The sequence below is a fragment of the Gekko japonicus genome, unplaced genomic scaffold, assembly GCF_001447785.1.
Source record: "Gekko japonicus isolate JY-2015 unplaced genomic scaffold, Gekko_japonicus_V1.1 scaffold1144, whole genome shotgun sequence".
NCBI lineage: Eukaryota > Metazoa > Chordata > Lepidosauria > Squamata > Gekkonidae > Gekko > Gekko japonicus.
The window spans coordinates 147628-162555 of NW_015163635.1; the positions used below are offsets into that span (position 1 = coordinate 147628).

Here is a 14928-nt window from a genome sequence, read left to right on the forward strand (position 1 = left end):
AGCACTGCCCCCTGAGGCACCCCACACTCAAGAGGATGCCTCCGGGAGCGCTGGTCCCCAATCACCACCCTCTGTCCCCGACCTTGGAGAAAAGAGGCAAACCACTGAAGGGCAAGCCCCTGAATCCCCACGTCAGCAAGGCGGTGGGTCAGCAGCTGATGGTCGACCGTATCAAATGCGGCCGACAGATCTAACAACAGCAATGCCACCACACCACCTTGATCCAGATGCCTTCGGAGATCGTCTGTCAGGGCAACCAGAACAGTCTCCGTCCCGTGATCTAGGCAAAAGCCAGACTGGAAAGAATCCATGACTGAAGCGTCATCCAGAAAGCCCTGTAACTGTGTCGCCACCGCCCTCTCTATCAATTTGCCCAAATAGGGCAAATTGGACACTGGCCGATAGTTGACCAATTCGGCCGGGTCCAGAGATGGCTTTTTAAGGAGAGGGCAGACCATCACCTCCTTGAGTGCTTTGGGGAATCGTCCCTCGATAAGGGACTTGTTGACAATCTCCCGCAAAGCACCTCGAAACCCCTCATGACTCGCCTTAATGAGCCAGGAGGGGCACGGATCAAGGTCGCATGTGGTTGGGTGCACAGAAACAAGCAGCTTCGTCCAGGCTGAGTGGGCTAAAGCACTCTAAACCCGGAACCGAAGACTCGCAAGGGCCCTCGAGTTCTCTCACCATATAGGTATGAGCTTTTGTGAGTCACTGCTCACTTCTTCAAGTAATAAAGCAGGATCCAGTATAACCCCAAGGGTCAGTTGAACTCCATCAAAAGTGGGAGCACAGTGTCCTTCAAGACCTCCATCTTCCCAACCAGCATTATCTCTGTCTTTTCAGGGCTTAGTTTCAATTTGTTCACTTTTAGCCAGTTAACTACAGCAGCCAGGAAGCTATTCAGAACCTCTACTGCAACACCAGGAGATTTGAATAAAGATATATAGAGCTGAGTATCATCAGGATACTGATGGCAACCAACCCCCCGAAAAACAAATGATTTATCTCAAGGGCTTTGCACAATGATTGAAAGGCATGGGGGATAGAACTGTGCCCTGAGGAACCCTGCAAGATATGTCTCATACTGATAACAACTGGTTTTTAATAGCAACCCTTTGAGTCTGATCCATGAGGAATTATTTGAACCAGTTCAATGCACATCCTCATACCTACTTCTGCCTCCAACACCTCAACAAGATGACATGATCTACTGTATCAAAGGCTGCAAATAAAGTTATATTCTGGGCCTTAGAAAAACAGATATTTATTATTTATTACATTCAATTTCTAGACCGCCCTCCCCTGTAAAACAGGGCTCAGGGCAGTGTCCAATGGTAAAATATCAGCAGGAGATTACTGGCTGCCATATCTAGCTTGGCCTGATGCAGATACCAATTCTACTAGTGTTAGTTATTACATATATATTCACAGTCCATATAGGCGTTCATGTTGTTTTAGTTATACATAGGTCCAGCCTTTAAGATGGCTGCAGCAGTAGTGATCCTGTTCCCTTGTGTGGCCATACCATGCAGCATGTTGACAGCCACTCAAGCATATTACAACTGTTTATTATTCCTGAAGCTGAGCCAAAGGGCAGGCAGCATAATTAAAGAAGTAAAACAGAAGTTCATGGATTTATCCTGGTACCTCAACTATAAATGCTGGAGATAAGTGGCAGGGCTTCTCAGTTCCCTCCCCCCCCTTCTTGAAAATGTCATCTGGTGGCATAGCTGTGTGCCACAATAATAGGGGGTGTGTGTGGAGGGGAGGAAGTCTTTGTTTGGTTCGAATGATGAAGGAGATAGCTAATGATCCACTGGCAGTGTTTGACTTCCAGTGCAGCATAATGCTTGGCTTGCTTTTTTTGTCTCAAGGTAACTGTACTCTCACTCTCTCTGTCTCTCCCTCTCTAAAAATGCATCTGAAGAAGTGAAGTCTGACTCTCAAAAGCTCATGCTGTAAAGCTTTTTGTTCTACAGACTCCCGTATAATTTTGCTACAACAGGCTAACACAGCTGCCCCTCTGCTATTTAAGCACCTTCTGTTGTGCAACTGCTCTGCTTCTGGCAGAGTAGTCTGGAATGTAGGTTGCCCAGCAGCCTGTCACAGATCAGATGGACTTATATTGCAACAGGAGCTGGACTTCTTGTTCTTTTCCAATTTAGCAATGTTCATCAGTGGCAATGCATAAATCAACACTATCGCTATTAATAAGAGTAGCTATGATATTCCACTAACACCTTTCATCTATTTAAAGAACTGACTTAAAATAAACAAACAGGGCAGCATAGTACTTACAACTCCCAGATCTGGATGGGTAATGTTTACCGACACATACTCCATAAACTTTGCAAATCCTTCATTCAGCCAAAGATCATTCCACCACTCCATGGTGACCAGGTTTCCAAACCACTGTAAGAAAGATAATCTCATAACTAGGTATGACCCAGATTTTCATGATTGTAATTCCTTTAATTTGAATTTTGAGAAGAAGAAATTCTAGCTGTTCCCCATGTCCTACACTTCCTAGCAGTATCTACAAAAAAGGCCCACATTATGCTAAGTGGGCATACAATAGATAGGTGCCCAGGCACACTGCCTCCTGGCCCAGTTAACTCACTCCAATGGAATGAGGTCAGGAATGGGATGTTGCCTCCTGTGCCAACAGTCAGTGCCCCCCTATGGAGGCTTGCCTCCATGCCTGTTGCTGAGTAAAGCTGGAATTCCAACAGATATGGGCTGCTGATAACAGTAGTTTGCACCAGCACTAGGTACCCCACATCAAATCTCTAGAAAAAAGATTCTGCACCTTCAAAGTGCTTCAGCTAACCCTCAGCAATGTCTACCTGCCCCTCTCTCTGACTCTTCCAGAAACTAAACTCCTGATTCCTAATAGTTGCGCACATCAACCACTTCCCTGTAACTGGAAAAGGTGATCACTGTTTCCAAGCCCTGAAGGATGCTTAGACTGAGCCATTTCTTAATGCTTAAGATCTACTGAACAGATAGCTACAATCATTAACATTATCATTCTGGTGTCGTAGATTCTGACTTTCCCCACCTCTGTCAGCATCAAACTTTAGGCCAAGCCCACAGGACACTCATTAACAGTAACCAAATTTCAAGTACACCATAATACTTGTTAACACAAGGCACAATCCAACCAAAATTAAGCATTTTAATAACACTGCTTTCAGTTAGAAAGATTTATGCAAATGCTTTGTGACTCTCTTGAAACCAATAGTACATTGCACCTAAGTCTGCCTGCAACACACATTACTAAAACTGCAGACTGTTCACTGCCATGTCCAACCTATCTGTTTTAAAAAATTGCAAAAAGTAGGCAGGAAACGGAATGCATGACGTGCTGAAATGACACATAACCTGGTGAAATAAAAACCATGACGCTGAAGATTCTATTGGTAGTCATGACATTTATCATGAAACAAAGATCCCTAAACGCTAGCTTTTCACAATTTACACACCACTTCAGAAATGTAATCCTGCAACCAATTAACACATTACACACCTCCACCATCAGCCATCCAGACAATAAAAGATGTAACTCTCACTTTCACATTATAAATCTGAGCTGTAACTTACTTGGTGAGCAAGTTCATGGGCTATAAACATAGTAATCATAAGTCTAGATGATGCTGATGATTTTTCAGGATCATATAACAAGCCACTTTCCCTGTATGTAGTCAGTCCCCAATTCTCCATTGCTCCAGACTGAAAATCAGGAATAGCAGCTAAGTCTGCAAATAAATGATTCTGAAAATGTTATCTGCTCACACCACATAATTCATCAATGCACATACAAACTAGTACTTTTGCCTTTGGAAATTACTCCCACGGGATTTCTTTAGCCTAATTTACAGTATTAAAATGATTAACTCTATGTTTCTTCTTAAAAATACCACAAAACATTCCATAAAAAGAGCCAGTTTGGTAGTTAGTGTCAAACCTGGACTGGGGAGACCTGGGTTCAAATCCCTCACTGCAATGAAGCCTACTAGATTAAGTTGGTCTGAACTTTCTTCCGTGTACCTTACCTCAAAGGGCTACCGTAAAGATAGAATAGGAAAGGTGGTTTAAAAATCTGGTTTAAAAACCTAAAAACAAACTCAAAAATACCTTGTTTAGGCAAAGGATATGGAATGCTAAAATATCCCTCATAGAAGTCTAGTAGTTTCACTGCTGAATCCAAGGCATAGTCTGCTTGCTTGATCTTGTATGGAACAGTATATACTGAAACCTGAAAAACACAGGCATGTATAAATTCTGAATGACACCTTAAGAACTTACACAAACTCATTCTTATTCTAAAATGAGAGAAAAACTTGAAAGGTATTCCATATCTCATGTAGTTATCCCTTGTTGTTGTTGTTGTTGTTCAGTTGCACAGTCGAGTCCGACTCTTCGCAACCCCATGGACAAGATCACGCCAGGCCCTCCTGTCTTCCGCTGTCCTCTGAAGTTGGCTCAATTTCACATTCGTCCCTATCATCCATATAATGTCAAATTCTTTTGAAAATTTGGTTACCATCCCAATCCATTCAAAATAAGAGTTTGCTGCTAGCTAGCCACAGTAGGTAGATCAAACCTTAGAAAAACCTGTCTCCCCTAAACCTCCTCTTCTCCAATCTCAACATTCCCAAGTCCGTCAGCATTTCCTCATAGGGCCTCATAAGCCCTGATTATCCTTGTCACTCTCCTCTGCACCTGCTCTATTCTGCCGACATTCTTTTTGAAGTGAGGCATTCAGAACTGCACACAATACTCCAGGTGCAGCCTGACCAATGCAGTGTACAGCGGGACTATGACATCTTGTGATTTGGATGTTATGCCTCTGTTGATGCACCCCAAGATCACATCAGCCTTTTTTGTTGCCGCATCACACTGGCTGCCCATATTTAACTTACAGTCCACCCGTATCCCAAGATCTCATCCACACACACTGCTACCCAGAGGTGTATCCCCCATCCAGTATTTGTGTTCCTCACTTTTGTTACTCAGATGTAGAACTTGGTTCATATCCTTGGTAAATTGCATCTTGTTCACATCTTTGTGTTTAGAACACATGGGTACACACAAACTCATCCTGACCTCCATGAACACTCTGATATCCATAAAGGAAGATGAACTAAGGATCAGAATGGTGGAGTGAAGGGAAATCCACCCAAACCTGCAATGGAGCAAGTAAGGAATGGACCTTATTATCTTTTATTCAGTAATGAATGGCTGGATGCAAAGTGCTGAGATGCAACAGGGCCACCACCACATGCACACAAATTATGTTATATTGTTATACTGTTATATTAAACAGCATACTGATTTTGAAACTATATTTAATCTTAGTTCAGAAGCTCATATTCTCATCCCCCTTTTGTCCCTAGCTGAAATAAATATCAGTAAATGCATGAGCTATTTCTGCTTCAGGGTAAACCAGTACATGCTGCTATGTGGAAATAACACTCAACATGGTATACTGGATAAAATTTTAGATCTGCAATGGATTCAAACCCGAAATCAGCCATGTAACGTGCCAGGCGACTTTGGGACAGTCACTACATCTCAGGCCCAGCTTGTTTTACAGGACTGATGAAATGCTAAAGTGAAACTGGAGTAGGCAAAGACAGACTGATCTGTGATCTGAAGGTGACAGACTGACTTGATCTGTAACTTGAGGTTCAAGTTCCAGCCACCAGCCACTTCCATATTTGGGTCCTCAAAAATTCTATCCAGAAAGATGTGCCCCTTATTAATTTTTACATCCATTGTTCTGGATCTTCCTGTCCAGATAACTTTAATCTCTAGAAGGATAGTTTTTCTTCCAACAGTGCTGAAAATAAAAACATATTTTACCAACAAATGTAAGTCATTATATCAATTTTTCAGAGCCCATAACTTGAATTACTGCTTTAAAAGCTTTGTTAAAAGTAAAAGCCTTGTTATCTGGCACTTGATTACTCAGAATGCTCAGTTAACCAGCACTGCAAAGACAGCAGGCCTGCCTTGAGCTGTCAGGAGCCAGCTCTGCTGGGGGGCTCTTGGGCAGCTGGCCTGCCTGCCTGCCTACAATGTAGGACATCTCTGTGGCTTGGGGGTGGGGGGAGGAGTATATCAATAGGTATGAGGGCTGTTATCATGACATTCCCAATGGGATGGGGTTTGGTTGCTGTGGATTCCTTCATGTAGGAGCCAGGGATAAGCAATAAAGTTTGGTTTATACTTTAATAACCAGCAACCCTCATTCCCCATGAATGCTGGATAACAAACCCTTCACTGTAGTTGGAAGAGACTACCAATTAAAGTCTAAACTTTTGTTTGTGCTTTGGGGAGGGGGGGCAGAAGGAACAGAAGCCTCAGATCATGGGGCTGTCATTGCCTTTGATCTTGGAGCTTGAGACACCAGCCTTACTTGTCATTAGCTACTGAGTGTGTTTCCCTTCTCATAGATATTGCCCTGGAAGACACCAGTGTGATACATTTCAGCTGGCTCCCTCAAAATGGGGCTGGACTGCTGTTCCCTCTGGCACAGGGCTTGTGAACTCATGGCTGGAAAATTCTTGGAGATTTTCTTTTGGTGGGGGAGCCTGGGGAGGTCATGGTTTGGAGAGGGGCAGGATCTCGGTGGGGTATAATAACATAGAGACCACCCTCCAAAGCAGCCATTTTCTCCAGGGGAACTAATCTCTGTTGCTGGAGATCAGTTGAAATACCAGATTTTCAGGCCCCACCTGGAAGCTGGCAACCCTACTCTGGCAGCTTCAGAGCAACTTGCCCAGCTTAGTTTGCCTGCAGAAGCACAAACTTATGCTGGGCCTGGCTCCCCAACTCTGCCCTAACTGCAGTTCCTAACCACCACCGCTGCCACCACCATCCTTTAGATCCCAGCATGCCTCTGGACAGAGTGACTCTCACCCCACTGATGGGGTGCCACTCCCAGTCAGAGCAATCTCGACACCTGGCCCTTGTGGGGCTGCACCCACCTCTCACTTTGCTTATTTACCACGGTAATAAAGCTTTGCCAAGTACCTTAGACTTATTTGAAATATTATAATGCTTTTACTTCTTTTAGTCTTGAATTTGTACTAATTTTTTTGTAATTAGAAAATGTTACAATGCATATTATTAGAAAAAAATATACATTTTAGTGATATAAAAAGAATACCTTAATTCCACGGGTGGTCATCTTTGTGACCGATTTGAAATCTGAAACCATGAAGGCTACTAGATAGGTGCTCATCTTTACGCTAGTCTCAAACTCATCTTCAATGAGCCATTCCATGATGTTTACCGATTTCACCTAAATTTAAAAACTCCATTACATCTTATCTCTCTCTAGCTTAGACGTGCACGTACAACACACATATAAACTATATTTTACAGCTCTATAGCTAAGGACTATGTACTATGTACTACCTTTTAACAATTGCAAACATTATGCCTTGGATTCTGTGTAGAATTTTCACAGGGAAAAGGAGCGGAGGGGCTTTTTGCTGTTCCCCCATGGGAGTCCAAAATGCCCCCCTGAAATGCTGTTCTTGGGGGACAGTGACCCCCAAAATAGTTTGGGTGGGAATCAGAGGTCTGCCATGGAAGCAGTGGGGAAATCAATGAAAATCATCCCCCTTATGCCTTTGGAAATGTAGGCAGAATCCAAGTCGTGGATACCAGATACTTGCTACAGGCTACCAATATTATGGCAGGACAGTAATGTGGTAACTGGTATTTGCTTGCTTCTGGAGACTTGGGAATAAAATTTAAAATATCTTGAATCGAGCAGGAAAAACAATGGAAGTTTGGGTTGCCTGACTAACAAAGCACAAAATTCATCCCGGGCAGGTTCTCATCCTGACCACTGACACAGGCTTTCTTATGTCTCTAGAACTAGCAACCTCTTCCTTTCTTTGAAGCTGAAACAAACAGCAACTCTCCCCCAAAGCAAAGAGCTGGTCTCATTCTGCATGGTAGCCTCTATCCTTTCTCAAAATTGAAAAAAAGCCTGCAAGCTCAACAAGATTGGGAACATCTATAGTAGAAGCTGATTGCTCTCTAGTTCTAATACAAGTAACCCAAGCCTCACAGCCTTCCTGCAGCTTTCATTAAATTAACAGTTTTCATGTTTCCTTTTGATTTGCTTCCTTATGTAAATGACAAAAAGAGTAACAAGCACAGTATTTGCAGTTTGGCTGTTTTTTCAAAATTGATCTTTACATTTTCTCTGTTTTATCCTCTCTCCCTGAACTAGGCATTTAGAAGTAAATACATACTAAAGGCATGTTAGATAATGCATGATGTTTTGGTTCTCTTCTGATCTTAACAGAAAATCTAGCCTTGAATGCAGGTTCATCAAAGCAAGGGAAGGCCATTCGTGCGGCTGTTGGTTCAAACTGTGTTAATGCAAGCACCCTAGAATTCAGAAAAAGAAAGTATTACTTTGATATATATGATATACATAGAAACATACTATAAATCACATAATGGACAGCTTATATTTACTCATCAGGGACAAATCAGAAACGATGCCAAAATCAGAATAGTTTAGACTGCATTCAGACATAATATTAAGCCAACATGGTGCCTGAATCCAGCATTACCAGGATCATATGCCTACCTCACTTGGCCTGCTCCCTGTCACTTCTTATGCAAAGAGGTTAAAAATAAACTCATTACCCACAGCATACAAAGACTGGTGCTTGAGTCAGCTGGATTTAGTTTTGTCTGGACAAGCCAAGATTCTAAGCCTTGTGGGAAAATAAACAAACAAAATGGGAGTCTAGCCTCCATTAGAGCATAGTGGACAGGTCACATAAGCTCTGTGCTAGGCTAAAACCTCAAGGCCAGAGTTTTCCTGATTGCCGGACTCAGTAAGGGCTTATCATGGAAGGGGCAGATGTTTCTTTCTTAGTTGTTGTTCTCAAAACCCTGCCTTCTAAACATGTACCTCTGATGTCATCTAGAGCTATAACATTCCTTTTGAGCAACTTAGACATGTGCAACATCAACATTTTTTTCACTAGTTATCATTCTTGCCTTTATATACACTGTGCTCTTGTTTTTTTGCTGATCCTCTTCTGCCACCCCACCCCCCCCCAAGGACCAGACACTTTTGCAATCAACTGCAGTAAAACTGCTTTCGGTGGACTCATTCTGTGTTCTGTTTTTTTATTACGGCTGGCCCAATGAAGCCCCATTTGGCCCACAGGCCAATTGCCTGTCATCCTGGATGAAACCCTGGTTTAGAATCACAGCTTGTGAGAGAAAACTAGCTTCAGTTAACCCAGGTGATTTTGTTGTATGTCACAGGTAACTGGAGTTAATTTTAAACCAGGATTCTTTGTGCTCCATGTGAAAAGGAAGGGGAAAGAAGCAGGGTTGAGGTGTATGCGTAAGACAAGTACCAAGTTAGATTCATGCACAATGTTGTCATAATGTCAGCTTATCTGAATGCAGCCTTTGGTGTCATGAGCTATCTTTTCTAGCATTTACAGCTGAAAAAACTGCTCCAAGACTAGTTACTTAACAGTGAATTTATTCTGATACTTCTAACTTGTCCTCTTCATCCCTGGTTCCTATGTTTTAGAAAAAGAAACATAAAACATTCTTGGAAAAGGCTTGGAAACAAAGTTGTCCCTAGTGTTGCATATGCCTTAATCTTTTATAAATACTAGTATTCTAAAATGAGGTCTGGAAGCACTGAACTTTTGTTTCTTCCACTAGAAAAGGGTAGCCATTTCCTGACACTGTGCTACTGAAGAAAAGAGCACCAAACACCCACAGCTATATAGGCACAGGGCCAAAATCTGCTACCCAGGATAACTACATAAATATAACCTTAATTTCAAATGTTCTTATGATAATTTTCTCAGACTAACAGTGCCAACTTAAAGCTTCTAAGTCAATTGAGGTCAGTGGACTTAGAAGAGTATAACTATGTTTAATATGACATTGTTAATTACTCTTATGCTAAAAGAAGATAAAGCAAACCAAGCCATCCGTGTACTAGCTGTGATAACAAATATAACATTAGATAATATTGGGAAGGGGGGAATGATGCTTTCACAATAGGCATGTTTATAGCTTTTTTTTTTCTTTTTTTTTTTAATCCCCTGAAGGCAGGGTAGCTTTATTAATTTTTGTTACACCTACATGACTACAAAGAGGGGAAAAAAAGAGCGGAAAAAAGAACAATTTGTATGTTGAAAAAGGTTAATATATTTTGGCCCCAGTCACACGGGAGGTTTTGCCCCGCAAGAGGGATGGATTGGGGGCGCAGCAAATGGGCGCGATCATACCGCAACATCTGGGAAGCGGCGCGCACCCGTCCCCGATCCGTCCCTTCAGGCCAGAAACGCGAAGCAAAAAAGAACCTGCAAAAGAGCAGGACTTACCTGAAACGCCATGGCAAGCGCGGCCGTGGGATCGCCTGTGCGCCTGTCAGGAGCATTCGAGGCTCCTGGCCAAACTGCGCATGCGCACACATGCGCAGCCTGCTGCCTCGTTCTCCCTTCAGTGGCTTCCCCCCCCCGGCATCTGATCGTGCCAGGGAGCAACTGCGCGCCGGCTCAGGGGATCTGTCAGATCCCGCCGCCGCGTGTCTCTTTTGGTGCGGCTCTAAAAAGCCGCACTTTGGCCGTGCTTCCCCCACCCCCATGTGGCAGGGGCCTTTGTGCTCCTAGGATTACCACATCAGACCTTTTCTAGTGCAGAAGAGGCCATGACTCCTAGATACTATGTTTCAAACAGCCAACAAGGCACATCTTTAAAACATAATCTGTTCCTGAGAACAAGAAACAAATCCATCAATCTTTGAAACTGAACAGCCCCATTTCTTCCCTTTGATTAAAATGGGGTGTTTCTTTTGTTATAGGCTGCACTAGCCAGGGTCACAAGCTGGGGAAAAACCAAAATATTTATAGCATCATTTATGTAAGTTTCTTCAACCAGAAAAAGTGAGTGAGAGCTTTCTCTTGGTCTTCTATTATTATATAAAATTCATTTTGAGTTCGTGAATACATATGAAGTGAGGGGACCAGAAAGATGCATACCTAAATGGAAATAATGGTTAGCAACCACAGCTCAAGAAGTAGCTTATACCAACCAATCAAATGCTAGTCTGAAAGAAGACTTACCTTACTTCTCCTTCTGGAGTTCTGTATGTACTTTTATAGAAGCCATGGAAACTGTCTGACAAATTAGCAGAATATTCAGTAACAATAGAATAGTTCTTTCCAACTTGCAGTGGTTCATCAGTAAGAAGTGCAATCTGTTCAAATGGTGGATATTCTGAAACCGTCACTCCTTGTTCAGCATGAATGCCTCCCATTTCTCCTTGGATGGTTGCTTTGGAGATATGGAGATATTTGCTATGCAGGATGATTGAACTGGTTTGTTGAAGTACTGTAATCTCTATTTTGGCAAATCCAGTAAAAGTAAGAGTGGTCAGATTTGGGTGAATAAGAAGGTCATAATGAATTGGAACAACATGCTTGGGAAGCCTCACTTTATTCCAAGGAAATGGTTTGCTTGAATAGCCTGTCTCAGTATGGTGATCGCAGCTCAACAGAGTAGCAAGATTTAGAATACCCAGCAATAAGAATATCTTCACCATCTTCAAAGCAAAAGTCTGATCTCAAAGACCATAAAATGCCAGGCTGTTCAGATGGTTATGGTATCCACGGTTGCAAATCTAGAACAAAATTTTTTACATTAAATCAATGCATGTATAATTCTTGTTTTTCCTCATTGGTGCTTCATTTATAGTCCCATTGACTTCTATGACTGAATCTCCAGACATGTTTAACTCCTGAAAGTAGCCACAAGGGGTTTCCAATTTGAATCTGGGCCACAGCACTGTGGAAGGAGGAGCTGAACTTTGCCCCACAAGCTGCTACTCACCCCAGTAAATAAAAGATATAGGCATTCATACTGCAACTTTCCCCCTACCAAAGTGGATAAGACCTGGTGGGGAGGGTCTGCACAAAACTGGCATGTGGAGAAAGAGTAAACGCCTTCTCCCAGCGCTGTGGGTGACAGTTCAAATTATGCCCATATGCTTTTTAGGGTTACTTGAGTTGGCACTTTTGCCAGAGTTATTTAATATTAATATCAAACAGTAGATATCATCTTCAGCGCTTTGGGGTTGATGGCATCAATGTGCTGACAACACCTAACTCCAGGTTTCATTAACTAACCTGCCTTTTCTGTACCAAACTCATGCACACAAACTGTGGTCAAGTGAATGGAGGTGAACAAATCAGACAGAATAGAAATGCCAGTGTTGTAGAAGAGATTGGTTTGACTATGACAGATGGAATTGCTGTTACCCCACTCAACCATGTCAAGAGCCTAGAATAGCTACTGAATCCAGGCCAGCTGCTGCACTGATACAGCATAAAGGTTATTTTATCTATTCAATGGGACACAGATATGAGCTTTGGGGTTGCACACCTTTTCCCATCACTTGTGTACTTCAGTGACAGCTGAAGTATAGGCAAGTAGCCTTTGAACCACCACACACACACACACACACACACACAAAGAGATGACTGCATGAAGAGCACTAGTCAAAGAACTGCTTTGGTTCCTGTTAACAGTTAAAGAGCTACCTCAAACATTTTAAATAAAGAAATAATCCAATATTTTAAATAAATGATTTGCCAAGTGGGGAATAATGCACAAGGCTATGGACCACTATACAGACATCAGTTGCTCACTTCCAATAATAGGCAACACCTCTCAGCTATAATTTCCCACAGCAACAAGTTCCAGTAGACTGAAGGAAGGAAATGGAGATTTTATGTCAGCCATGGGCACCTACCTGACTCTCTGGTGTTATCTGAATGGGCTGGAGGACTACAGGCTTTGGTGTAAAAGCCCCAGCCAGAACTGTGCATATTTCTCACTTACTTAGCAACCCAGCTGCACAGGGCATCTGGTCAGATCTACTGGTTTTCCAGTTTAAAGTGCCTGATGGAATACACCTGGGCTGTGCCCAATGTTCCCCCTAAGCTGTGGAGTCCTGTGAGCAAAAATCCTACTTTGTGAGCTACTGGCATTAAAGCTGTGAGCGGGCCGTTTGGCTACTGCATACATTAGTTTGCTCTGGAGCCTCATCCTTCCTGAGCTCAGACAAAAATGTGTGAGCTGGAGGCTAAGAAACTGTGAGCTAGCTCACGTTAACTCAGCTTAGAGGGAACACTGGCTGTGCCCTGAACTGGCCCAGCATGTTTGAATCAAGAGTCTCCTTGGGAGAGTCAGGGGTGGCTTGTTTGAATATGAGCCCTCAGTAGTAAGGATAAGAGTGGTCCTACAGACAAAGAACAGTAGGAAAGACCTCAGACAGCAGAGCTGGCAAAACTCCCTAAACTGAAACTCACAGGTACAAGCCCAGTTTACTACCAAATCAGTTAAGATTGGTGATCTGAGGGGGCGCAATGGGCATGCTTTGCGCCCCCCCCCCGTACCACCACCACCACCACCACCCGATACGCTGGGAGGACTGTCAACTCTGGTTGGGAAATTCTTGGAGATTTGGGGGGCGGAGACTAGGAAGGGCTGGTTTTGCATAGGAAGGGGAGCTCAGCAGGGTAATAATGCCATAGAGCCCACCATCCAAAGCAGCCATTTTCTCCAGAGGAACTGATCTCTCTCTGTCAGCTGGAGATCAGTTGTAATTCCAGATCTCCAGGCCCCACCTTGGGGGCTGGCAACCCCCGTCCTGGAGTTCGCAGGGGCGGCCCGGATCACGGGAGGATGGCTTGGCTGAGCCGTCCTTCCCAGGCCAGCACTAACAACTCTGGGCTTGACAGAGGCTGCTTCGGGGGCGGCGAGGACGGCCTGCGGGAGATGGAAACAGGAAGGCTGAGGTCTGAACTCGCGATATTTGTCGACAGGAAATACTTCGCGATTTACACGCTTTATGACAGAAATCTCCTCGCGGTATCCTGAGAAGCCACGCTAATGGCGCGAAGAAGCAGGGTGGTGAGAAGCGCAAGGGGCTCGGGGAAGCGTCCTGGAGACGATCGAAGGGCCGGGGGGGGCTCAGCTGCAGGACAGGTACTGAATGCAGGCAACCCCTTTACCTGTTCCGAGCTGACCCGTCAGGCCGCAGCCTTCTGCACCCCTCGGGCCGCGCTTGAGAGTGAAAGCGAAAGTGAGGTGCCTGGGAGGGAAGTCCCGCCGCTCAGCGTCTGCCGCAGCCCCAGGAATCTTCTCGTAGGGCCGTTTCCTTAAGTGCTGCCAGCGCTATGATCAGCCTGCTTTCGTCGGACTCCTTTTGTAGGGTAATGAGGCATCTCTAAAACCGGTTCTGTCTTCTAGTAGGTACATTGTCTAGTTGCTCATCGGTGCACAGCAGGCACCTGTTTCACCCAGGCATATGTACGGATATCTAGAGCATATCTTCCAAAGTTTTCTGTTGGGCTGGCTGAACATCAGCTTCCTCTTACAACTTTGCTAATTTGAGTTTTGCAGCCGTGCAGGGGACACGACACGGTGATGTTAAAATTGCCGCTTCAGACTCATCAGACACGGAAGAGACATAGCCATGTTAACTGTCTTCACAACAAAGTTGTGAAGAATTGCCCTTTGTGCAGTCTCAAACATTACAAGATATGATCAAGATGGGTAGCCGTGTTAGTCTGTCTGTAGCAGCATAAAAGAGTAAGTCCAGTAGCACCTTAAAGACTAACAAAATTTGTGGCAGGGTATGAGCTTTTGTGAGTCACTGCTCGCTTCTTCAGAAACCAAGAAGTGAGCAGTGACTCACAAAAGCTCATAGCACAAATTTTGTTAGTCTTTAAGGTGCTACTGGACTATTACCCTTTTCTACTATTACAAGATGTGGTATGATTTGTGTCAACTATGTGCCTTCAAGGAAGATGAGTAGCCACAGCCACAAAGTTGCGCATGGTA

At 43.8% G+C, this 14928-nt stretch overlaps 1 protein-coding gene across 1 annotated transcript in view; it reads right to left on the reverse strand.

Annotated features, from left to right (window-relative positions):
* ERAP1 (endoplasmic reticulum aminopeptidase 1) overlaps positions 1-14156 on the reverse strand; it is a 45553-nt gene extending 31397 nt beyond the window's left edge. Inside the window, exons 1-7 of the mRNA XM_015407550.1 lie at positions 14097-14156; positions 11145-11701; positions 8283-8421; positions 7181-7315; positions 4141-4261; positions 3607-3761; positions 2302-2415 (exon numbers count right to left, since the gene is read on the reverse strand). Coding sequence (XP_015263036.1) covers positions 2302-2415; positions 3607-3761; positions 4141-4261; positions 7181-7315; positions 8283-8421; positions 11145-11623 — 1143 coding nt within the window. The 5' untranslated portion in view covers positions 11624-11701; positions 14097-14156. The remainder of the gene's footprint in view (positions 1-2301; positions 2416-3606; positions 3762-4140; positions 4262-7180; positions 7316-8282; positions 8422-11144; positions 11702-14096) is intronic.
* Between the last annotated feature and the right edge of the window lie 772 nt (positions 14157-14928).